This window comes from Nuphar pumila, chromosome 2, assembly GCF_984573655.1.
Source record: "Nuphar pumila chromosome 2, dmNupPumi1.hap1.1, whole genome shotgun sequence".
Taxonomy (NCBI): Eukaryota; Viridiplantae; Streptophyta; class Magnoliopsida; order Nymphaeales; family Nymphaeaceae; genus Nuphar; species Nuphar pumila.
The window spans coordinates 104,234,582-104,259,583 of record NC_143250.1 but is presented as its reverse complement, the minus strand read 5'-3'; the positions used below and the strand labels follow the sequence as shown (position 1 = coordinate 104,259,583).

At 37.6% G+C, this 25,002-nt stretch overlaps 2 protein-coding genes across 2 annotated transcripts; both read left to right on the top strand.

Annotated features, from left to right (window-relative positions):
* Positions 1-3,942: 3,942 nt before the first annotated feature.
* LOC149846512 (ceramide synthase LOH2-like) lies at positions 3,943-10,902 on the top strand. The gene is made up of 6 exons (XM_089998040.1): positions 3,943-4,272; positions 6,347-6,558; positions 7,603-7,758; positions 9,501-9,686; positions 9,789-9,967; positions 10,628-10,902. The coding sequence occupies exons 1-6, from the start codon at positions 4,180-4,182 to the stop codon at positions 10,645-10,647; spliced, it is 846 nt and encodes a 281-aa protein (XP_089854166.1). The 5' UTR covers positions 3,943-4,179; the 3' UTR covers positions 10,648-10,902.
* A 4,615-nt stretch (positions 10,903-15,517) lies between these two features.
* On the top strand, positions 15,518-23,824 carry LOC149846511 (uncharacterized). The gene is made up of 10 exons (XM_089996389.1): positions 15,518-15,654; positions 16,241-17,653; positions 17,807-17,917; positions 18,601-18,660; positions 20,582-20,639; positions 21,167-21,216; positions 21,419-21,508; positions 21,839-21,964; positions 23,189-23,236; positions 23,313-23,824. The coding sequence occupies exons 1-10, from the start codon at positions 15,601-15,603 to the stop codon at positions 23,703-23,705; spliced, it is 2,403 nt and encodes an 800-aa protein (XP_089852515.1). The 5' UTR covers positions 15,518-15,600; the 3' UTR covers positions 23,706-23,824.
* The last annotated feature ends 1,178 nt before the right edge of the window (positions 23,825-25,002 follow it).

Below are 25,002 nucleotides of genomic sequence, written 5' to 3'. Positions count from 1 at the left end.
CTCATCGCCCTACGTCTTGCACCCTCTTTATAAATAAAATCTATTTTACTCTTTTTTCAAAAAAACAGAAGAATAAATATGTAATTTCGAAATATTAAAAAGTAACACAAGCGGGGGTTCTACTTGTCTGATAGGAGCAGCTAGCGCACGTTACCTTGTGTTGGGACGTTGCAGGTTCAAAACCCAATGGTATAAGCTGCCTAACCCTGCAAGGGGTCTGCCTAAACCCAGCTTGCCTTTAAAAAAAGAAAAAGTAACCACACAATTTGTTGTGTGGCCAAATTCTTAAAAAAGTAGGAGTTATTTTAAATATTTAAAAATAGGGAGTTAAAATGCTAAAAACACCGTAAAGGTATGCGGGCCATTCTTGGGTTGTGTGACCCACCAAATAAAAAAAAAAGAAAAAGAGAGAGATGCTGGCAAATCCATGATCCAGGTTTGTGGGTGGGGGAGTTGTACCTCACTACCATCGATTTGGGAATGGACGGTGGATCTACCCTACGTGATGGGGCCCACTTCCTACATTTGTGTATTCAGGTTTCCACACGCTTTCTTTCTTTGTAAAGTAAAATTGAAAAAATCAGGGATTTGACGTGTCTTGCACGAGGCCTCCTACAACGTCCCTAGATTTTAGGGGGTAACTGCCAAATTATTTAAATGGTAGTTTAAATATTTTTTAATGGGAAAAACCAATGTTGTCAGACTCCGTATCGAGCCTGAATCGATTTTTAAGACGATTCAGAGAATTGACCAATTCAAACTCTGAACCGAATCGGTCACATTTTAAAGTAAAATATTAAATACAATTAAAATAACTTTAAAATTTATTAAATAATAAAAAATATTTTAACCCATGTTAAAAATATTAATAAAAAAAGGCGAATTGGCCCTTTTGAATGTTATTTGGCTGATTGGTAATGATTCTTGTAATGGAAAAAACCAATGTTGTCAGTATCGGTCCGGCTGATACAGGCCGATACATATAGTATTGGCAGAAAATAGATATGTTTCACTATTGAATCGGCTATTTTTTAATAAATATAAAAAAATACTTATAATTATTTTAGTATTTTTAATATAAAAAATACATAATATTTTTAATTATTTTTTGGCCTATTGAGAACGATTCACTTGGGTATCGGCATCTGTCTATTCACCTGAATCCTTGGCCAAACGATACAAGGCCGATACAGATACTGACAACATTGGAAACAATCACTTCTCTCTTCCTCTGGGTGTGTTTCGAAAAATATTTCACTCTTGGCAGTACGGTACTATCTAGGAAAACGTGTTTAGAATGCTCTATCTGTTAGGAAACATGCTTTGAACATGAGTGGTTTAGACATAAAAACATGGTTTTCTTTCAATATTAGTTAATTCAACACGCATTTCTTTCAATATTAGTTATTCAAAGTTCTTTTTTCTTGAAAAAGTCCCACTGTGATGGCCCAATGAGTAATCTACCTCTAATGAATTTTTGTATTATTAACAGTTGATTTTTCAGCTCTTAAAAAACTTGCTTAGACTATATTTTTAGCTAGACAAAACATCATAACCATAGGGCTTGATTTGCCAAAACAAGGAGGAAGACTATTAGCTTCTGCTAAAGAGTACGGTAAAGTCTTGATTTACATAGATCTAAGCTTCAAATGGAAAACCTGACCTTTGGATCATGTTTAACATGTTCTATTTTCATATGTTAAAATTGACTGAAATATGATGCTTTATACCATTTTTAGTCCATTCTTATTTTCATGAATTGTGAGCCATTGATTTTCACTGCCTCAAAAATTTTATCATATGATGTATTAAACATGATAAAACCTTTTAGCATAGTATATAGATCACACTAAACAAAGATGTATGGTTAGATCTACCATTTGGTGGCTAGATTCATACAAACATGACCATATGATATCATGGTATCTTATATTTTTTAATATATATATATATATATATATATATATATATATATATATATATATATATATATGTATGTATATATAAGTTAATATTAGCTACCAATGAAGGTACAAAACTAATGAGCTAAAAATCATAGGGGAAAGTTGTATCAATCTAACCACATAGATGTGTTGAACATGAATTATTTGGTAAGGTTCAAGCCGTAAAAATGTGATAGTTTGAGTTATAAAATTTTGACACATTGTGGGCCGTTGATTTTTAGACCCCATTAAAAACCTAATTGCTTGTAATAATCACATGATACAAAACAAGTTTCTTACTAAACAAACTGTTTAGATCACATCCGTAAGATTTTATCTATAAAAAATTTAAAAATTTTGAAGAAAAAATGAATTCTACTCATTAGTAGCCAATATTAATCCTATGTATGATCTTTCATTAGTTATACACAAATCTATTTTATGAATCAATCATGCAAGCATATGCTTTTGATCTAAAAAATAAAAGGATTTAATTTAACCTAGTGAAACAGGAAAATACTAGATAATACCGGTTAGATATGTACGAAGGAGTAGTAACCAATGTCCGCACTTGTGGAGGAGTGACAAACAATTTTTCTATAACAGTTGGGTTACATCAAGGATCTGCATTAAACTCTTTCCTTTTTGCTATAGTGATAGATGAACTTACGAGATCAATTCAAGAAAATGTGTCATGGTGTATGCTGTTTGTTGATGATATTGTTTTGATTAATGAGTCTAGATCTGGGGTTAATGCTAAGTTAGAATTATAGAGACAGACTTTGGAAGCAAGAGGTTTTACGTTGAGTAAGAGTAAGATAGAATATATGGAATGTTGGTTTAGTAAGCAACGAAGTAGTGATGAGAATGTAGTGAAGCTTGGTGAGCAACAAATAGCGGAAGATGACTGTTTCAAATATTTGGGATTTATCATTCAAAAGAATAAAAAAATTGATGGAGATGTAAATCATAGGATTAAGGTTGGGTGGATGAAATGAAAAAGTGTAACTGGAGTGTTGTGCCATCGTAGAATGCCATTGCGATTGAAGAAGAAGTTTTATAGGACGACAATTAGACCCGCTTTACTATATGGTACGAAATGTTGGGCTGCCAAGAGACATCATTTTCAAAAAATGAGTGTAACTGAGATGCGCATGTTTCGATGGATGTGTGAAAATGCACTAAAAGATAAGATTCGAAACGAGAAAATACGTAAGAAGGTAGGCGTTGCATCCATTGAAAATAAGATGAGTGAGAATCGTTTACGATGGTTTGAGCATATTCGACGAAGGCCTAATGATGCTCCGATTAGAAGGATGGAGAAATGGGAAAATCTATTAGCTAAAAGAGGTCAAGGTAGGCCTAAAAAGACTTGAATGGGGATGATAAGAAAGAATATGAATGCTTTGAACCTCACTGAGGACCAGAGCTGGACCTGTAAAGAGGCCAATGAGGCTTGGGCCTCAGGGCCCTTGGGCCCAAAAAAATTTTAGGGGCCCATTTTTAAGGCCCGAGCTCCCCTATTTTTATTTAATATAATATAAATATTTGAAATATTATATTTGTTTAATGTGAATACAAATTTTATTGTTATTTTGATACTTTAAAAAAATTCGGAGGCCCTGCCCCCGAACTCCTACTATTAATAGGGGGCCCATTTTTTCCCTCCGCCTCGGGCCCCATAAAACACAGGTACGGCTCTGCGAGGACATAACATTGGATAGAAATGATTGGAGGAGAAGGATTCATGTGGAGGACCTAAAATGATTTTCTTTTTGGTTCATATCGCCGACCCCAATTGTTTGGGATGTAGGCGTTATTGTTGTTTAGGAAAGTGAGTTCTATAAACGGAAACCAAACAAAACTCATGGCATGGAACTTTTTACCATTTTAGTCTATTTTCTTTTTTTATATATATATTTTTTTCTTGAACCGGGTAAGCCAACGGAACGAGACTCTGCAGAATATTACGGGGAGCCCTCCAATCTTTTCTATATTCTCCCCTGGTCCTCTCTGCATCATCTCTTAAGCTCTCGTTGGTGGCGATCCCTCTTCGAGGATTGCCCCGGCGGAGTCGAGTTATCGCTTCTCGAAGCTTCTAGAAGGCCACCGTCTCTCCCCCAACCCCCTTCTCCGTCGAAGCTTCGATCTCGAATGGTGGTAGGATCGTTCGGTTGGAGAATGTAGCGCGTTCTTCGTCGTCCTCGTAGCCTGTTCCTCTGTGTGTGTGTGTGTAATGGATTCTTTGTGGGTGGATGTCAGAATGGCCATGGGTTTCGCCTTCGCCTTCCTCGTGACGAGGTTCGTTCTTCACGTTTCCGTCTACCAGGTGAAGTTCTGCGCCTTTAGGCCTTCGTTTCGATCTCTTTGTTCCGTTCTTTTTTGGTGTCTGCGTCGTTTTCTAACATTGTTTTTAAATTGGTTCTATTGGGAAACCAAGAAACTCGTTTTTTAGCGCTGGATTTTGTTTGTGGGGATCTGAACCGTGCTTTTTTTGTGATTTGGTGTGGGTTTTACGTGAATTTCTTTTTGTATCTTTTGTGAAAGGAATTGAATTCTCATTTTTTTATGCATTAGGTTCGTTTGGTAGGTGGGTAGCGTTTTGGATGCGGATCTTGCTGATCTTGATTTTGTTATTGAGCTTGTTTGGTCGTTTCCACGTAGAAGGCGCATCGTGTTCGGATGAATTTTGCAGCTTGTTAATTGGGTTTCTTCTAATGACGAGGAAATATTAGTGATGAAGAGGCAATCATCGAAACCATTGTTGCGAAAAGCTCTACCGAGACTCAGAAGCTCGTTTCCTAGGAATCAGTTTGAGAAGCCTGAAAAAACACGTGAAAAGTGGAAATGGTGCTTCTTAGTCCATGAGAAGCATCCGGGAATTACAATCCGGAATTGCGTTTTAATAGAAGTCATGCTTCCATGAATAAGGAATTGCAAATCCAAGGAAAGAGGATCATGGTTCTCCTGTTTGACTTGAGTTTTAAGGACAACTGTCAAACCCTTTTGTTTAAATATAATAACACATACAAAGTCGAGAATGGAAAGCCAGAAAGAGGATGATGACGTATTCTTCTGATTATTTCTGCGTATTGAACATCCATAGATTTAATACAAGTTACATTCATTGTTTACCAAAAGATTCTCACACTGATTCGCATTTCTAAGGCAGTATGAACTCCTGAATCAGTTTTTCGATCTAGAATTTAGTTGGATATCAATGCCATCGTCTTTAAAACAACTGGGAGAATGTCAATCCATCCTCTCTGCTTACCAACATGATTATGGCAGTATTGTTACAAACCTGATAATTTTGCAAATCTAGATTCGAGCCAAATGCCCTCAAATGTCGAGGGCAGATCAGGTGCAAACTGTGCCGCTGCACCTGACTACCCTCCATCTCAGGGGTATAGCCTGTCAGCTGTGGGGCCCAACAGAAGACGAAGGACAGATCAAGTGCAGCGGCACGCTAAAATGTGCAATGTGATTGCACCTGGTCTGCTGTCTCAAATATCAAAGCATTTTTCTTCAAATCAGTTATAAAAAAGGTTGATGAGTCCCCTCTGTACCAAAGCCATTCCTCCAACCATGCCCTGCCATTTTTTTGGTCATCCCCGATCCATTTGTAATTGAATGAAATTGTTCGAAGGCCTGAGACTTGGATCCTTGATTCAATGCTGTGTTTGCTTTTGTAGCAATTTTCCAATACTGGTTCTTATTCTCCAATAAAAATTTGGGATGACCAATGCATCAGAATTAACCCAAGAACAACACTTTGTCAACCCTTCTTTTGAAAGCGATTTCTCTTTTAAGGTGACACGATACAAGTACCAAACTTCAAAAGTAATACTTGCTAATGTTCTGCAACTTGAAGGCCTTTTTTTCTTTCTTTGAAAGAAGACTTATAATGCATTTGAAACTTTGAGTTCCAACAACACTGAGAGCATAACCTATGTTGTTTTACCCGTGTACCTGCAAAGCATATGAAAGCATCAATGCATGTTATGTATGTTTTAATTTATGCATTTGTTTGCTATCTTGTATATGGTTGTATAATTTTATTATCAATCAAGTGAACCTGCACTTTCATCTTGTAATTATGCTTATATGTATGGGGTGATCAATTCTTTTATTAACTGCGATGCAAGTAATTATCTATGTGTGGCCTTACGGTGTGCTTTGTTTTGCATGTGTATCATGTAGCTAATATGTGAGGCTGTTGGCTCTTTACAATGATGGTACAGCATCGTTGTGCCAAACAAGCAAAAACTGCAAAACTATGTAAATCCATGTAGAATAAGTTGCATCTTGAGTATTTAGCTCTAAAATCTGGTTGGTTGTTTATTATGTACATTCTCCCCCAAATTCAAAGTCTCTTACGATTGCATGGTATTTTTTTCCAGAGGCTTGCTATGTGGTTATTGAGTGGTGGAACTGCACTGTTATTAAAGCTAGATGAAGCTAAGCAAACCAAGATTGCAAAATTCTGTGAGTCTATGTGGAAACTTACATACTATGCCACTGTTCAAGTTTGTGTTCTTTCTACAACGTATGATGAACCATGGTTTTGGGACAAGAAAGAATTTTTTAGAGGATGGCCAAATCAAGATCTCAAGTAAGTTTCAACTTTCATTGTCTAATCATGCATATAAGGAAATATAATATAAGGTTTTGGTTCTTTTGCTATTACCATTTTTAATTTTTTTATTTCATGAAGATCTATTACAAGAATTCTGCACAAAGAATTAGCTTCTTTTATATTCATAGAATGATCATGAATTAGATAAAATAAGAAATTAATTTTAAATGTTGTGATCCTTATGGACCAATTCATATGGGAGTTTATGTTCATAGCTTTTCGTGGATGTTGACAATTTCACCAACTTCCTTTGCTAAAAAAAAAAATCTAAAAATACTTTGATATTTTCTTGTAATATTTAGCTCTGCCAATTGTATTGGAGTAGAATTCAGAAATACTGAACACTTTTTTTTTAGCTATAATTTCATATTCTAATGAATCCTTCTTTGAAGAAGTGATTTATTAAATTTAGTAAAGTACCCATATTACCAGAAAAGCACAATGCAACATGGTACTTCTAGACTTGTTTGAGGCCAGAAGAGCTGGTGTAAAGCTCTCTTCTTTTTCTGATGAAAAGCTCCGTATATTTTGAGTGCCAGAAGTCTGTATTGAACAACTTTTATATAATCATAAATGTATGAAGCAACTTCTAAGGGAAATGAAGAAAACAAATCATCATAAATATATGAGACTGCTTCATTTTGATTATAAGCATGTGAACCAACTTTTGCATTAGTAAAGTGAAGAAGGATTAAAAACATTAGCAACACATTCAGCATTCTTGCTCTGGTTTGTTATCTCAGTTAATCCCTTTAGTTGGATGAGGCCATATCTTCTTGATCAGTATCCCAGTTTTCCTTAAGCATGGGGTTGAAATCTTCTTGATCAGTATAACCCAGTTTTCCTTGAGCATGGGGTTGAAATCTTTGTTGCTGAAGAAATTTTGTCACGCTTCTTTCCACCTGCTCTTACTTAGTTCTTTCAGTTATTTCTCATCTCCCTTCAATTTGAATGGTAGTTTATTATATTAGGTTGATTTTTATATTGATTTTATTTAAATGTTCTTTTGTATGTTCTTAGGTTTTCTTTGAGACTTCTCTACATGTGCCAATGTGGATTCTACATCTACAGCATTGCTGCTCTCCTTACATGGGAAACCCGAAGAAAAGATTTCAGTATAATGATGTCACATCATATAGTCACTGTTATATTGATTGGGTACTCTTATGCTGCAAGGTATTGCATACTTGGGCATCTTTTTTTAAGACTTCTTTAGCAGTCTGAACTCCATTAGTACATATTACACCCTTGTCTTCCAAGGTCTGGGTTATAATGTTCTGATATGCATATGCATTATAATGATTTTTTTTTTCAAGTTACTTTAAGTTCCTCAGTTCGATTGGAGCCTCTACTTGTGTTTCCAATGTCTTGCCAGGCTGGGAAAAAGAAAAACAAAACCGTTTCAACTATTCACCCGATTGCTCCTAAAACTCACATAGGAGAAAAGATGATTGGAGTAGATAATGATATGCCAGTTGGCACACGACACTTGGTGTTCATTCTATAGACTAAGTTCCACAGTTATAGGAGCTTTAGTGAATGTGAACAAATAAGGTTGAAGATCCTTGGGTATGCACATTAGTCATGTGTGTGTGTGTGTGTGTGTGTGTGTGTGTGTGTGTGTGTGTGTGTGTGTGTGTGTGTGTGTGTGTGTGTGTGTGTCAGTGGGTATGCACATTAGTCATGTGTGTGAATGTGAACAAATAAGGTTCCTCTAGCTGTTTGTATTCTTACATGCTCAAACTAGACAGGGAACATTATTTAGTTGTACAGGATAGCTGCTAGAATTGTGGCAGCTCGTGGGGTTTAACAGTTAACCCTATTCTTGTTATGAAAAACAATAAAGTTTCACATGTACATAGGTATATGACTGCTAGTAGAGGCTTCATCCTCAGGTGGGAATCGATCGACATTCCTTGCACTATAAGTTTGATGTTTTCATTATAGTTTTGTTAATAATTTTTGAAAATCCATATAAGATTGATTAGTAATCATTACTTGCAATGATGTACCTCATGACATTAGGAAGTTGCATAGTGCAGACATACTTGTAACTATTTCTGGGAGTCGCATGCTTAGTTCATACATAGTCCAACATATTCATAATTCACATGTTACTAAGATACATCAAGTGTTTGCCAAATATCACAAATGTTTGATTTTTTCATGATACTATCATGATATATCAAGAGCTTGTCCTAAATATTGTCCTAAAACTTGGAAGAAGATAGCTTCAATTTCTTAATTTTCTATTTTTATATTGGCTGATATTTTCCCAAGTTTTTATGGAAAAACCAACTTTTCAAAACCTCCAGAATTATTTTCTTGCTGGTTCATTTTCAAGATCAGCACTGTGACATGACGTGTGTGTGACCTTGTGCATGCATGCATGTGTATATCTATGTGTGTGCGCCATAACATTAGTCTTAAAATGAAACCTCCATGCAATTCTACCACCCATAAAGGATGAGAGAAGATTAGAAATGATATACAGGGACCTTGTTGGAAATCTGTGGTTTTAATTGCAGAAATGGCAAATCTCATGTTGACTTGATTATGAGATGCAGTTGGGAGGCACCAGTTTGAACAAAACTCGATCTTCAAAACGATGCTGTCAGTCAAGTATTAAGTATATAATATGACCCGTAATATCCTCTAAAATACTGCTGTACCAAATTCATGGTCAAAATTTCTAGGTACAATATACTCACATTATGGTTTTCCTATTTGTCCTTGAGAATGATTTTTTTAACACAATTCCTTTGGGCATGATGTTATTCTCTTTGCAGTATGAAGTTCTTTTGTCTCTTTGACGTTTTGGTTATTTCAAGCTCTCACACTCCAATTGGTTTATCTAAAACTTTCATGCTGGAACTATCATATTGAACTGAGGAATAAAAAGTTTTCTTCTATTGCAGATTTTTCCGTATTGGATCAATTATACTAGCCCTGCATGATGCCAGTGATGTATTCATGGAAACTGCTAAACTCTTCAAGTATTGTGAAAAGGAGCTTGCAGCTAGTGTTTTTTTTGGTTTTTTTGCTATTTCATGGCTCATCTTACGGCTTATAATCTTTCCTTTTTGGGTAATCTGGAGTTCTAGGTAAGCACACCATTTGCATGTCTAATCTCACCATTTTCAACATTATTGCTGTTACTGTGGCTGCTACTGCAATTGCTATCATTATTTGATTCCTTGCTGCAGTTATGATTCCATGGAGTTCGTGATACTCTCTGATAGTTATAACCGTTTACTCTACTACATATTCAATACAATGCTTTTGACGCTGCTTGTGTTCCACTTATATTGGTGGATTCTCATAAGCTCCATGATTTTGAGACAACTGAAAAACAGAGGAAAGGTGGGAGAAGATATAAGATCAGGTAATGATTCTCTTTATTCCAAAAGATGACCAGAAAATCTCCAAAATATTTTAGAACTGCAATTTGATGTGTGTGATCCTTATCTTTAGCTCTCCAAGTTGCAAGTTAACCTGCCTGCTTTCAATTTATTTTTTACAGTCAAGCAATGGCAGTTTGGTGTAAATGTGATTTGCTTCATACTACATTAAAAAATAACTTAAAACTCCCTTCTGGTTATGGCGTCTGCCTTTTGGAAATGTTATGCACATTAAAAGGAAATAGAATCCATTCACCTGTACTTATCCTAATCTTTAGGGGAAAAAAGTTGGATCTCCCTTATGTCATTTTCTTTTCGTGATATTTTTCTCAATGCAGCTAAAGGACTTTTAAGGAAACCAAAAAATTAACTTAATGGATTAACTTAAATGCCACTAAGTAAGCAGTAAGGAATGATTTCTGGTTTTCTTCCTTATTTGGACCCTTCCATTAGGAGGTTTTACTTTAGCCAGTACCATATAAGAAACTTTTTTCAAATAGTTGGTTACTTTTCTGTATAGAATGGATTTACTTTTCCATACAAAAACTTCAATTTTTAAATGGACCGATACCACAATAGGGAGTCTTTTTTTTAGCAAAATCAAAACTGCAAGCATTGCTTAACATCTGTTTTTCTAAATTCAGATTCAGAAGATGGAGACTAAGCGTAAAGTGGCATCTGGTGGGATCATAAGTAACCCCAGTAGCAAGCATTCCAGAAGCTCTGATGCTCACATCATCCCTGTATTCTATTTATCTGTCCAATTAGTCTGTCAGGGTGATGCCCTTTTGAGGGGGAGGAGTTTTGAATGTTCCTCCTCCCACAACAACTAATTTTTGCATCTCCTTGTACCAGTCCTCGACAGTGTATATTAGTTACCATTCTGTATATCTTTCTTCTGCATAATGGCTTTTGGGAATTAGTTTTTTTGACTATTCAGTGATTTTAAGATGGCATATATGGCTTTGATCTAGAAAGGGTCATCAGATCATTCTCCTAATGTCATATAATTTTTTGGATTATCCGTCTAAAACAAAAGATGGAGACTTGGGCAGACATCTTGATGCAACAGCTATTGTATTATTGTTTCTGTTAGGGAATTCCCGTTTGGGGGGTTACTTTTTGCCCTTAATCTCAAAATGGGCCTTGCTTTTCTGAAATTCCAGATATGGGGGAATAGGTTTCCTTAAAACTGTCAAATGGGGGACCTTAGCTTAACATCCATCATCTTGGAGAACATGATTTATTCTGATTTTCAGTATCGTCCTTTCAAATTGAAAAATAGTCATTTGTCCTCGTGAGAAAGGAAAGGGTAAATACTTTGAACATTTGATCATGAAGGTTATTGTTGTAATTTGACATAATTTAACTTGAAAATTGCATGAGACAAACGGAAGTAAGTTTGGGGAGTTATTATACTTTTTAAAGGCGTGTATCTTTCAGGTACACTTCTTTTTATGACGAGGAACCCTCAGCGAAGCAAGGAAAATCCCCAAAACAAGCATTTGCATGTTTGGTTGGGCAAAACTTAAAAAGTCTTTGACTCTATGGAGTTGAGAATTTTGCTGTTAACAACATGATACACAGATGATCCGTATTGCACAGAAGCGGAAACATTGTGCATTCGTTAGGTTTTCCTTTTCTTTATTAATTAAAGTATGATATTGTTGATTTCTTGAGGGTCATTGCTTGATGCAATGGCAAGTGTGGTAAGTTCCGAGAGCAATTTGGATTGCAAGGGAATTTATAATTCAATTCTGTAAACTATTTCTACAAAACTTTTTCTGCACTTCTCACTTGAAAATAATTTTAAAAATCACTTCTTTTTGTAAAAATTGGAGCTTCCAGCTTTGTAAGTCGAGGATGTTCTTCCTCCAATGAAGAGAGAATCTCGTCAGAAACTTCGGCTTCTGTCAAATCTTGGATTTTGTATGTGAATGTGCAATCTCCAACTTTCTCTTTTGAAAATATACAATTGGAAAACCACCATGCTCAAGAAAAACAAAGACCAACAAAATTATGGGAGCACGTAATTTGAGTTTTTCAATCCAAATAAGAATAAAGGGCACGTTTGTAAGTGAGAAAGATGCAGAAAAAGTAATACAAAATAAAAAATTCATATGATTTTTGGACCCCTTCCAAACCAAAGAAAATTTTCTATGAGAAAAGTACATTTTTTGATAGGAAACATGCATAACGTTTTCTACCAAGAGAAAATGGTGAGGTCCAATCCCCACCACCACCATCGTTCACTATCATCACCACCATCCATCTTACCACCACCATCACCCCACCTTTTCGAAAACCGCCCTCCCCACAATGATTTTCAACTATCCATCACCACCATCCATCTCACTACTACCATCCACCATCACCCACCTCTCGGAAAATAATGCCGCCACTACCACCACCACCACCACAATAATTTTTAACCATCACGGTCCATCTCACCATCACCCACCTCTCAAAAAACCGCACTCTCCACCATCAATCACCACCCACCATCACCCACATCCTGAAAAACGACACTGGAGAAGCTCCACCACCACCACCTCAGGATGATTTTTCACCACCACCATCCATCTCACCACCACCTGAAAAACTGTGCCGAAGAAGCTCCACCACCCTGAAAAACGTGCCCTAAAATAAATAACATAAATTATAAATCCACCTCGGGCTGAGGATGCTCTTCCTAAGGCCAGTGGCGAGTGTGACGTTGATCCTGGAAAGCTTCAGCTAGGCATTGACTCCAAAAGATCCAGGACCTCGCAGTCAGTGCATGTCACCTTGTGTTGAGACGTTGCAAGTTAGAATCCCAATTGTATATGATTGTATATAACTGGTAGGGTATGCCTAACCCCATATTTCTTTGTAAAAAAAAAATCAATCTGAAAGCCTAAATTAGCCCTCTAATAATCCAATAAAACATTCAATAGTCTAAATGGATCGGGATAGAAGTCCCCCATTTGTAGCTTATCTAATTGAATTTTGAATTTTTTGATCCAAATCTAAATACGTGCATTAAACATCCGATGGAATAAAATTTTGGTCAAAACAATCTGATCGACCATATTTCTAGACTTGGGAGGGTTGTCAACTTAAGGTGAAAATGGATCTGATTGGGATGGGACACGCTTGATGGAATCCAAATCTGTAACATAAGCAATATATTTAAATCATGAAATGGATCCAAATATTATCCGATGAATTAGAGTTGAATCCACACCAGAATTGTATATGGGAACATTGTAACCAAAGGGGAAAATAAATACCATCTTATTTCAAGACCTATGTCCAAGAACTAGGTGTTGGATTTCAAATTGGGATCCCAACTGAATCCAATCCATTTTCATCTCTACTGTTGTGGGCTGAGACTTGAGCCAGACCCAAGTGGACCAGGTTTGGGTGTGAATTCGGTGGCAAGAAACTAACCTAGTACCAAGGGAGGGCTCGGCTTGTCTGGTAGGAGCAGCTAGTGTACATAACCTTGTGTTGGAACTTTGCAAGTTCGAATCCCAATGGTATCATTGTAGAACTGGTAGGGGTCTGCCTAACCCCAGTTTGCCTTTAAAAAAAAAAAAACTAACCTAGTAAAATCTTTATTTCTCGAGTATTAATTCTAGATATTAATTGGATAGGGGGGTTGGGAATAGGTCTGGAATATGAACCTTGGATCTTGTGTGACCAACCCAATTAGCTAATCGGACCTACCTTAGTAGTTCCGGAGCCTACTACCGTCAAATTAAAAAATAAAATTAAACAAAAATTCCTTTGCCTTTGAAAATGCAGTTGCACCAAACCAAGCAAATCCTCCACACTATGCTGTCGGCATCGCACGTGCGCTCAGTTTCCCACGTGAGATGAATTGTTTATACTTCTACGTCCACCGGGTGGAGGATCGTTTCGCATAAAATTACTAAAATACCCTCTGATGGCTGCAGCAAGAAAAACGGTTCGGATCTAATGTAGAACCGAACCTGAATTTATTAGATATGTAACAAACACGGATCTACTATTTGATATTTGATCCTGAATCGGGTTGGGTAGCGGTCCAGTTACCTAATCATATCCTCTCTTTTTTTTATAACTCAAAGAAACAGCATGCGGGATTGAAGATCCGATTGCACTAATTCAGTCTGCAATACTTATGGTCGTTGTCTCATAGGCATAAAGCTCCGAGTTCAGGACCGTCGACCCAGAGTCTATGTTGGGCGTTGGCTTGTGCAAGAGAGTGACGCCCACGGGAATTGAACCTCGACTGCCCGTCGAACGACCTAGGCCCTAACCCACTACGCCTAACCTCTTAGGGTTACCCAATCATATCCTTACAGATCTAAATCATAACTAAGATGATATCTTTGTTCACATTCTTTACCCCATCATCGGATTGAACGCGATATCATAAATTTTGTTTTCGAGAAGATTAAACTCACTACAAATTAAAACATTTTGTTTTTAGACAAAAAATTAGAAAATATACCACAAAAACTATACAAAATACATATAAAAAGTATGTAAATATGAAAATGTTTATTGAATTAATATTGTGTAAAAATGCAGTATTTTCAACATTTCAAAAATATCATTTGTTTTTTGAACGCCTTGAACTTTGAAAACGTCATGATAAAAATTGTGATGTTTTAAAAAAAGAGGTCCCTTTTATGTAGGCCAGTTCAGCTGATCAGGTTGGACCCTGTCGGACCTATTTAATTTTGCATTGGACCATGTCCAATTCGAGTCCATTTAGCTGCTAATTGGGCCAGGCTGGGTCCAACCTTAATCAGGTTCAAGCTGCACCTATCTCAGGCCGCATACCCTAAAGCCCCGGTACCCAGCCACTGTCAATGGGTCGGGTACCTGATCCATCAGGATATACCCGAACCCGACCAAAGAACAAATTGCTAGGTTCGTGTTTTGCTTGGTCACGAAAATGAAATCCCAAACTCAGAACTGCATGTTATTTTTATTAAAAATACATATAAAATACTCACGCCAGGTCAGGTACCCGCCAAAAAAGCCGGCTCAGGTCGGCTTCCCGACAAAATCATGTCCCAAACCCAGCCCTCATAATGCTGGGGTCGGCCCGAATATTATTTGGATCGGTGCTTTTCATGCCCATATCTGAGAATTCGAGTTTAGTTTGGGTCAGGTACCCGATACAAACTCCACCAGTTGACAGCCATATCTAGCATTTATATGGATTTGGATTGATAGGACACGGACCCAAAGCCATACCCTTAATACGGCATCAAATATGTGTAGAAATAATTCAGTGACCATCTGGTGATTTGAAAAATAAGGATGATTGTTTTATCGCCGCCATGTTAAACTCAGGTTTTTTAGTTTTTCACAAAGGTTGCAGCATGGCGATTAAGGCTTGATTTCAGAAATTTTATGGGTGTCACGGCATCACTGTTATTTCGGTACATTTCTGCCAATTTCTTTAATTCAGGGGCAGATTCGGTCATTTACACAAAATTAGGCAAATCTCCGAAAAACAGAGGAAAAAGGGGAATAAAGAGTTCCCTTGATTTGAGAAGAGTCTCTCAGAGATTGGCGGTAATGGTGGAGTCTGTGATTGCCGGATCTGTGGGGCCCTAAAAAACACTTCACTCAGATGGCGAATTGGCTTTCTTCCAAGCTCAAAGTAGCAGAATCTCTCCTCCAACAGGTATTTCTCTTATTTTTCCTTTTCTCCGGGTAAATTTCCGTTGAATTTCCGCTAATTTCCTTGATTTATGGCTCAATTTCTTCTTCCAGTGGGAATTTCTAAAATGGGTGTTTGGTTTTTCAGGGGTTTGTGAATTTGGGTGAATCGGTGGGTGGTGATTTTAGGCTTTAAGAGTTTTTCGTGTGCTTTTCGTTTCCATTGATGTTTGATCGGTTTCCAGAATCGAATCTGATTATAGGCATCCGTTTTGGGTTTTGTTGGTTTTGTTTTGTTGGTTACGGAGAAAAATGTAATGGAATAGTTTAGTTTTTTATTGTTTTTTCCGGAGCTTTCTGTTGTTTTTGAATAATCAGGTTTTGTGGTTCTTTTTTATAGGAGTTTTGGTGTCTGGGGATTGAGATTTGGGTTGATTTGAAATGATGGGTGTGGTTACTAATTGATTTTGGTTTTTGGGTGTCTGATTTTTTTGGAATGGTTGATGTGTTAATTCTTTGGTTGGGTAAATTTGGTTGTGAAAGAATTGTTTGGTTCGTGCGTATTTTTTTTAATTGTTGACTTTTGTGGGGTTTGGAATTTTGTTTGTTAGATTGATCAGCAGGCAGCAGAATCGCTCGGAAAGAATGATAGACCCAGATCTGAGACAGTGAATGATGATCTTCCTAGGAAAACAGAGACAGTTCCCTTGAAGGAACAGCTCAAGAAGAAGAACCACGAGAAAAAACCCAATGATTTGCCAAAAGCACTTGATTTGGAGAAAAACAGGAGGAAAAAGAAACCTGAAAGCATAGCCAAACATACGAAGCCCCCGCCGGTGTCTTCCAATCGGGTTCCGAACGATGGGGACTGGACGGAGCTCCTTGGCTCTCCCAAGTCGATCCCTGTGTCTGGCAATTCAAATGGCACTAAGAAAAGTCAAAGATATACTCAGAATCAAATTGATACTTTTGTTGGTGCTGGTCCTAAACATACTCAGATTGATTCAGCATTCTTAGAGGCAAAAAAGGCTCATAAGCGCTCCTCTCTTGATGCCAAGTCAGTGAAGGTTTTGGAAGTCCCAACCGAGAAAAAGTCGGACCATGATGTCTGGGTTTCAGATTTCGGCAAGCATAGTCGTGGTTTATTTACTTCTATTGATGAGGTTTTGGCCAAGATGGATGTCGAGCCGAGTAGGCCTGAAAAATTTTCGTCAAAGATGTCAGATGGATTGGATTCTTGTCATAGAGGGTTTGTCAATGTCAATAGGGTATCTCCGGATCCTGTGGCTATGACAGAAAAGGATGATATTGCTAATGGTGATAATTCATCTGTGGATCTAAGAAAAGATTCTATCGAGGTATCACAAGCTGTGGAAGCCAACGTAAGCTCTGACTACCATGATGTACACAAACCCCATTCTGAGATGACTAATAAAATGGTCAGCTCAGAAGATGGTGCTTTTGAAGATCAAGATGCAATTAGTTCAGGTGCAAGATTGGATGATCTAAGCCTTACTTCTCAAGCAATCTCAGAGAAAAGCATCACAAAGGAATTGGGAAGAAAGGAGGATACACACAGTTCCACTGTCAAAAAACATGATCCATTGGTCGGTGAACTCTCGGGTGTAAAAGTTCAAAAAAATGGTGATGATCATATGTTTACTGCTGGAAGAGGTATGTCTGATTTGAATGCAGGGAATCCCACACTTCAAGACCAACAGAGACATTCTGATGGATCACCTAGCATAATCACACAAAAATTGGGTCCAAGCTCTGAGGGTTCTTCAGAGAGCGATGGGGGATCCTCATCAGAAACTGAATCGGCTTCAACATCTGATTCTGAAAATGAACGCATCAGTAGGAGAGAGGAGAGAAAGAGAAAGGAACGAATGATTGCTGAAGCAGCAGCTGCCAGAGCAATTGAAGCTATAAAAGAGCATGAGAACATCGTGGCCAGGTTGGAAGGAGAAAAGCTGAGTTTAGAGAAAATCTTGGAAGAACGAGAAAAACAACAAGCCCAAGAGGTTAAAATATATGTTGTTCTACTTGTTATTCTGGGATCAGCTTCTTTATCATTTTATATCTAAGGGGAACCTCCTCTTTTTCTTTTCCTCAGTTTTTCATCTTTTTATCTCTTATTTTAGGCATTTCTACACTCATCTCTTCTATGTTACCAGGCTTCAGCATTGCAATCAAACATGGAGGAAGTCATGGAAGCCGCTGAACTAGAGAAACAGAAACATAATAGCACCAGAATGGAAGCCATGGCTTGTTTGGTTAAACTAGAGGTTTTTTCACCTGATTGATGTCATTTTTGTTCATTTGCGTCGTTCATCTTTAATCTTTTTACAGTTCTAATTTTCTAAATTCACCGAATTAGTAGTAGTTTGCGGTTGAAGGGAAAGTTTTATAGGACGACTATTAGGCCCACTTTGCTATATGGTACGGAATGTTGGGCTGCCAAGAGACATCATATTCAAAAAATGAGTGTAGCTGAGATGCGTATGCTTAGATGGATGTGTGGAAATACAATAAAAGATAAGATTCGGAACGAGGAGATACGTAAGAAGGTAGGCGTTGCACCCATTGAAAATAAGATGAGAGAGAATCGTTTACGGTGGTTTGGACATATTCGGCGAAGGCCTAATGATGCTCCAGTTAGAAGGATGGAAAAATGGGAAAATATATTAGTTAAAAGAGGTCGGGGTAGGCCTAAGAAGACTTGGATGGAGATGATAGGAAAGAATATGAATGCTTTGAACCTCACCGAGGACATGGCATTGGATAGAAATGATTGGAGGAGAAGGATTCATGTGGAAGACCCAGAATGATTTTCTTTTTTGGTTCATATTGCCGACCCCAATTGTTTTGGGATGAAGGCATAGTTGTTGTTGTTGTTGTTTGTTGTACCGAATTAGTAGTAGTGTCATTATATTTATTCTTATCTCTTGCTGAAGTAAACATATTGCAGACTACAAATGCTGAGCTGGCAAGATCCCTTGCATCAACTCAATGGAAACTTGAAAAAGAGGTATAGAATTCTGAAGAATGAGAAATCTTATGTTTTTTTTTTAATTGTGCTTTGCAATACTTTGTTTTTGTCATGTTTAATTTTTGTCATGTGTGAGAATCGTGTATTCTTCTTCAGTTGTGTACTGCTATGCTCCAAATTTCTTCATTGTTTTAGGTGACTATGAGATGAAGATCTGCATCACTAAGGACCAGTATTAGTGTGTAGCAAGGGCTAACAAGATATGAGCAGCACTTGGCTAAATGTTGTGAATAGCATTCAAAATCTACGTCAAGTGTGTTGTAAACCTAGCCACCATATTTGCTTTTATATCTTCCCATGGGTCCTAACTCCTACCGAGCTTGAGTTTGGTAAGACACGTAGTTACACCAACAACCTTTTCCCTGAGATCAAGGTGTTCAAAGTCCAAGTCATGCTTTAAGCCTCTGTTTTGTTCATCACAGCATCTCCCCAATCGGCACAGAAATTGTAAAAGCCATCTAAGACTCTGATTCCAACTGATTGGAAATGGAATGGCTTAAAGGGTGAGATTTACATGATCTCTTTCCTATGCCCAAGAAAATAGGGAGATTAAGTTATCAGGTAGAATGTCTGAACTGGGTTATCCCTTCATAGTGGATGTGCAAGAAGTGGGAAAACATTCGGCGTGACTATTGTCTAACTGAGCATGCTAGCAAAATGTGGATCTGGTTCTTTTCTACTTATTCTCACTACTAAAAGGGCAATAAAACTTGTCCCAGAAGCATGCCACTTTTTGAATTGTGAAGGCATATATTCTCCTAGAGATGGGATTATGCGCTGATCAGCAATCTGGTATACATGTGCTTAGATATTCCAGGGATCAATTTTTCATGGTTAATCCCATTTAGATATGGGCAAACAAAATTGAAGATTTTAAGGGCCTATTTGGATCCTGAGAGCTGCGGAGAACAGGAAGCATTGAGAATGGAGTTGACGAGAGGGACAAGGAGAGACTTGGCAAACACCTCACCTGTTTGGGATCACTGAAAGCACTTAGGTTTTCTCAAGTGATTGCTGGTGCTTTGCCATATGGTTGGAGAAGGGCTGAGATATAGAAATCCCAAGTACCACAGGTTTCTACAGAGATTTGGATATGTGAAAAAACAGGTGTATTTGGCAAAATCTTTGCACTTTGTGCAACTTTCTTGAATCTAGGGTTCTGGAAAATCCAAATTCTGAATCGTGAAAATTTTTCCCAGGGTCTCCAACAATCCTCGATTCATTGAACACCTAACAGAAACGAAAAAACAAAGAAGCATTTAGACATATTAACCTGAGAAGATGTTTACCCTTCAGAATATCGTACAGCATCTTGTTGATTAGATAGGTGACAGTGAGGGCCTAATTCCTCCTTGTGGCACTTAACAACAGTAAAGCACAAGTGTCCGCCCTCCAAAATATGCCAATTTTTTGCCTTCTCTAATTCATTTTGCTGTGGAGTATGTTGGAAAGATCTTGTGTCTGTAGACAAACACACACACACAGAGGCTTGCTCACTTTCATCAAGTTGGTAATATATTGTAGCATAACCGCATATATCTTGGCAAGGTAAAACATTTGGATATTAATTATAGGTTATTTTGATAAGTCCAAAAAATCTCAACATGTGAAAATAAAAATAATAAGCAATAAAAAGAAGAAAATAAATAGTTTTTATTTTTCAACAAATATAAAGAAAAGGTAGAAGAGTTTTAAAATATAATATATTGATAACTGTGATAATTTTGAATTTATAATAGATCATGATATTTTACCTTTTTAATTATTTTTTATTTTGATATTTTCACAAATACTAGCTGTATTTGTGCCAATGGGATATACTAAGTTATAAGCTTGATTGCAATGTGGTCATTTGTTGAAAATTTTACTCATCATTGCATTTCCATTTTTGGGACAAAAGGCTTCTCGAGTAACCCAACTTCGACAAGAGATCGAGTTAAAGGAAATGGCTCAAGAAGGTACTGCTTTTATGGTTTTCCCTTTTTTCAGTTATAGTTTTATGCTGGTACTCCTGCTCTTCTGCAGAACATAGCATGTCTTTGTTGCCATTTTTGATACATAATTCTTGTATTTCAGACATATTCATTACTCATTAGTGGCTGGTACATTTGCTGAAACAAGGGAATAAATATGTAACCAAGTTGAGCTGATCAGTCTTTTCTCTTTCCCTTTTTTTCTGCCAGGGGGTGGGGGAGGCGTTTGTGGTCATACATGTGTCTGTGTGTGCAGCGCTCATTTACTGTCATGTCTGGTTAAAGGATAGCTCAGTGGTCATATAGATTATAAGTGCCACCTATAAACTGACAAGTGTCAGTAATAATTTTACTGATTGAGATATAATTAAAGTTTATTTAATATTTTGCTGATTTTGATGCTATATGCATCTGTCAAGATGATAATTACATGAGTTAATTAGTACTGTTAAGAAAGTATCAATCCTGAGATTTCCTGTCATCTAAAATCTGGCAATTTTTGTCATTCACAGAACTTAAAAGGAGGATATCTACAGTTCACCAGAATATATCTTTAAATCAGGTAATTCTTGTCTTTTTCTTTTTTTTCCAATGAACGGTGGTTCCTCATCAGCCTAGCTTCATTGTGAACTACTGCACCTAGCCAGTGTAAATGGCTCTGTTTCTAGGCAGAAGCTTTGCAAAACTGCTACTTACAGGCACACATTTAATCCCACACAAATCCTATTGAGTTTTTTTGCCTAAAATTTTGAACTCTTTGGCAGCTGGAAGGTTTTAGAGTTGAATTTCAACGAGAGATTCTTCAGGCAGAATACACTGTTATTTGTGACAAGATTAAACGGTTCCAAGATAAGGTTAGTATATTTGGCTTTTATGCTTCCACAATGTACCTTGATAAAAAGTTTTTTTTTGGCATTTTTCTTTAATTTGGTCTTGTGCGGGGGCTTTACATGTCCCCCAGAAGCTGTTAAGCTGATTCCATGTAGATAGGATAAAGCATGATTCAAATCAAGATCTGAATTTTGTTTTAGCTTTATACTTTGTTATTTGATTCCAGTGAACTATATGCTCATTGCTTTTGTATGGAAGTCATTCATCTATGCTCTGGCTAAATTTCAGAATTATAGTCTATTGATGGGGTTCCATTGGTTGATAGTGGTGTCATTTCTGAATGGGTTATGCAGGCAAAGATGCTTGAGGAAAATATCAAAATAACAAGGACAATGTTGGAGGTTCCAACTGAACTAGAGATCGAACTTAAGAGAAGACTTGCACAGTTGACTGATCATTTAATCCATAAACAAGCTCAGGTTATGCGTGTGTTTCCTTTGAATTTCTTTGAAGCCTGTATTTTTGGAATTCTCCACTTGTTGCTTTCCTCCTCTTCACGTTGATGTTAAACATATTTCTACATAGTTTGTCTCTAAAAGAAAAATCATGTGATTAGCAGTTGGAAGTCTTTGTAGTGATCCTCATAATGCAGTCGGAAGTCTTTGTAGTGACCGTCATGATGAAAATCAAACCCACTCGTGCATCTATTCTTCCTTTTGAACAGATTGTCAAGTGTGTCAGGCTCTACCTCTGGATAAACTTCTGGCCACAAACAAGAGGCATCTTTGCTCATCTTATATGCTATTGTAGCAAAATAAGAATCTTAGTCCACCTCTACCTCCTTCCTGCAGGTCCTTTATTTCTTGAAAGCTCTCCATTGAATTTAGCATTTTAGTGGCAATACCACCTATGTTTTATATAACAAAGTTTTCATTTCATCTAGATAATTTAATTTGTCTTGCATTTTTCATAGCGCAAGCCAACTTGGTCTTGAGTGTATCTATTGGTTCTCCAAAGTTACTGATCATTTCATCTAGATAATTTAATTTGTCTTGCATTTTTCATAGCGCAAGCCAACTTGGTCTTGAGTGTATCTATTGGTTCTCGAAAGTTACTGATGGAGAGTATCTGTTTATTGAGGTTCCACATCTTGAGCAAGGTCTACATGGGCCATTGAATTTCATAGATTTAGAATTGCATTATATCTTATTTCAGAACTTACCATTGTATGATGTGCATTTGATTAAAAAGCATTAGGAATGTAAGGGCATGTTTGCAGTGACGTAATTTTTGGATCCTGTGATTTTAATCACAATCGCACTCTAAAAGTAGAGGTTGTGATTGTCATTGCCACCTGTGATCGTTTTTGCCTCTTTTTGCCTTGAAACTTGTGAAAGTTGATCACAAGGTTGACCTTGTGATCTACTTTCTCACCTGTGTCCCAAACAAACATGCCTTTAACGTCAGTATGGCAAACTGAGGTTGTTTCATCATTACTGACTGAATTACTCAAAAATCTTCCACAAGAGCACTTTTGACTTTTCTACTTCACCCTAGGTGGAAAGTGCTGCATGTCAGTGCAACATTGTCTATTGAATCCTTCAGCTTCAATTTCAGTTTCTGATGTGCCTGTCCGCAGCTCTTTTTTTTTTTTTAAGTTAGTAAATAAGAATTCAATGTTTAGGATTTAATCATCTTATCAGGTTGAGGCTCTTACTTCCGAGAAAGCAACTTTGCTCTTTAGAATTGAGGTATGAACTCGAGAAGCTCAAATGAGTTTGTGATGTTAGCTTGATCCTGAAAGCTGAATATGTCTATTTGTTATAGACCCTTTCCAGATCTGTTGAAGACCAAGGATCGAGGGTGCAATCAGGCGATTTTGCAAGTAATTCAGGGACAAACTGGTTGGATCCCATGGAGACGAATGACATAGAAGTTGGTATGTGGGGGCCATCCAATCCAAGGGCACGCCTTGCCTTCCGCGAGAAGATTGAATCTGGAAGGCGCCACATTGTATCGGTTATTCGCCAGTTAGATGCCATTTTTGCTGCTGGCGCTGTTTTTTTGAGGCGGAATTGGACTGCCCAGGCCTTCGCCTTGCTTTATCTAGTGTGTCTTCATATTTGGGTCATGTATATTCTTTTTTCTGGGGATTCAGATGACAATAGATTGGGTGCTGTTGTCTCCTTGGAGAGTATCAATAAGACCTCAGACACCTGAGGCCAGGAGTTCGATTTCATCTTTGTGCTGTCGTCTCCTTGTTTCTTTGTAACCAGAGTTGGAAATTCTGATGTCACCCGAGTGTATTCTACACGTAATTTCTAGTTTCTAGTTGGAAATGCCTTGTCACCCGAGAGGTTATTCTACACGTAATTTCTAGTTTCTATACAGGAAAATTTTCTGTTTCTAATTTCTAGTTTCTATACATAAAATTCTTTTTTTATGTATCGAGTCTTCGCAACAATGTTATAATAACGGTTTCAACTCTGACTCGGTTTTCAAATTGATTCAGAGAATCAGCCGTTTCAGGCTCCAGTCGAATCGAGTTGAACCAGTCACTTTTACCTTTTTAATTTAGAAAAACATTAAAATAAAAAATGTTAAAATAAGGGCTGATTCAGGTCGAAATTTGCCCGATTTTGCCCTATTTGAGGTGAATCGGGGTTGAATCGTCTTATTCGTTGCAAATAGGCCTATTCAGACCGATTCGCATTGATACTGACAACACTGCTTTGGACCAACCTGTTGACACAAACCAGGTTTGGGATTTAAATGCCTAAATTGGAAAGTTATCCCCTGTGAGCAGGGGGGAGTGCTCGTGGAGTTTTTACACCGTGGACATCGAAAACAAGGCACCTCTCGGCCCAGAACTGGATGTTCGAATCATAATGGTGGCTTCTCCCCCATTGAAAAAAAGGTTGAAGGGAAGATGGACTTGAAGTGGACCAAGTACCAACTTGGCCGGGAGGGTGGTGTGTGTTCTCCCCGAAACACAAATTGCGTGTTCCTATGTGTATCGAGGAATATCTTGGGACCCGTGATAATTCATATGTCAATGTTGCCCACGATGACTTGAAGTGGACCAAGTACCAACTTGGCCGGGAGGGTGGTGCGTGTTCTCCCCGAAACACAAATTGTGTGTTTCTGTGTGTACCGAAGAATATCTTGGGACCCGCGATAATTCATATGTCAATATTGCCCACAATGACTTTATAATAAAATAACATATAAAAAAGGTAGATATGCTTTTGATGAAAATGTCCTCCGGTAAGATAGATATGCGTTGGATAATAATGTCCTCCCGCTCCCCGTAAATAGATTTGCACGTTTCGCCTTTGTTTTTAGCTTGTGTTACAACACATGACCGCCTTCTCGTTCTTGCCTGATGAGTTGTAGAGCCTGATTCATATTTTTTCTCCTTACAGAAAGGGGGGTCTGGGGGTTCTCCCGACGCGGGTCCCGTTGCGCGGTCAACTGACTGGGGTTAGGGGGTCGCCCCTGACAGGGGGGAGTCTTT

What these genes read in the sequence shown, in the direction of transcription:
- LOC149846512 (XM_089998040.1), top strand. Translation starts at nt 4,180, where the DNA reads ATGGATTCTTTGTGGGTGGATGTCAGAATGGCCATGGGTTTCGCCTTC. An exon ending in TGGGTAATCTGGAGTTCTAG is followed by an intron (nt 9,687 to 9,788) that starts GTAAGCACACCA and finishes TCCTTGCTGCAG; the next exon opens with TTATGATTCCATGGAGTTCG. An exon ending in GGGAGAAGATATAAGATCAG is followed by an intron (nt 9,968 to 10,627) that starts GTAATGATTCTC and finishes TTCTAAATTCAG; the next exon opens with ATTCAGAAGATGGAGACTAA.
- LOC149846511 (XM_089996389.1), top strand. Translation starts at nt 15,601, where the DNA reads ATGGCGAATTGGCTTTCTTCCAAGCTCAAAGTAGCAGAATCTCTCCTC. An exon ending in CAGAATCTCTCCTCCAACAG is followed by an intron (nt 15,655 to 16,240) that starts GTATTTCTCTTA and finishes TTTGTTTGTTAG; the next exon opens with ATTGATCAGCAGGCAGCAGA. An exon ending in AAAGGAAATGGCTCAAGAAG is followed by an intron (nt 20,640 to 21,166) that starts GTACTGCTTTTA and finishes TGTCATTCACAG; the next exon opens with AACTTAAAAGGAGGATATCT.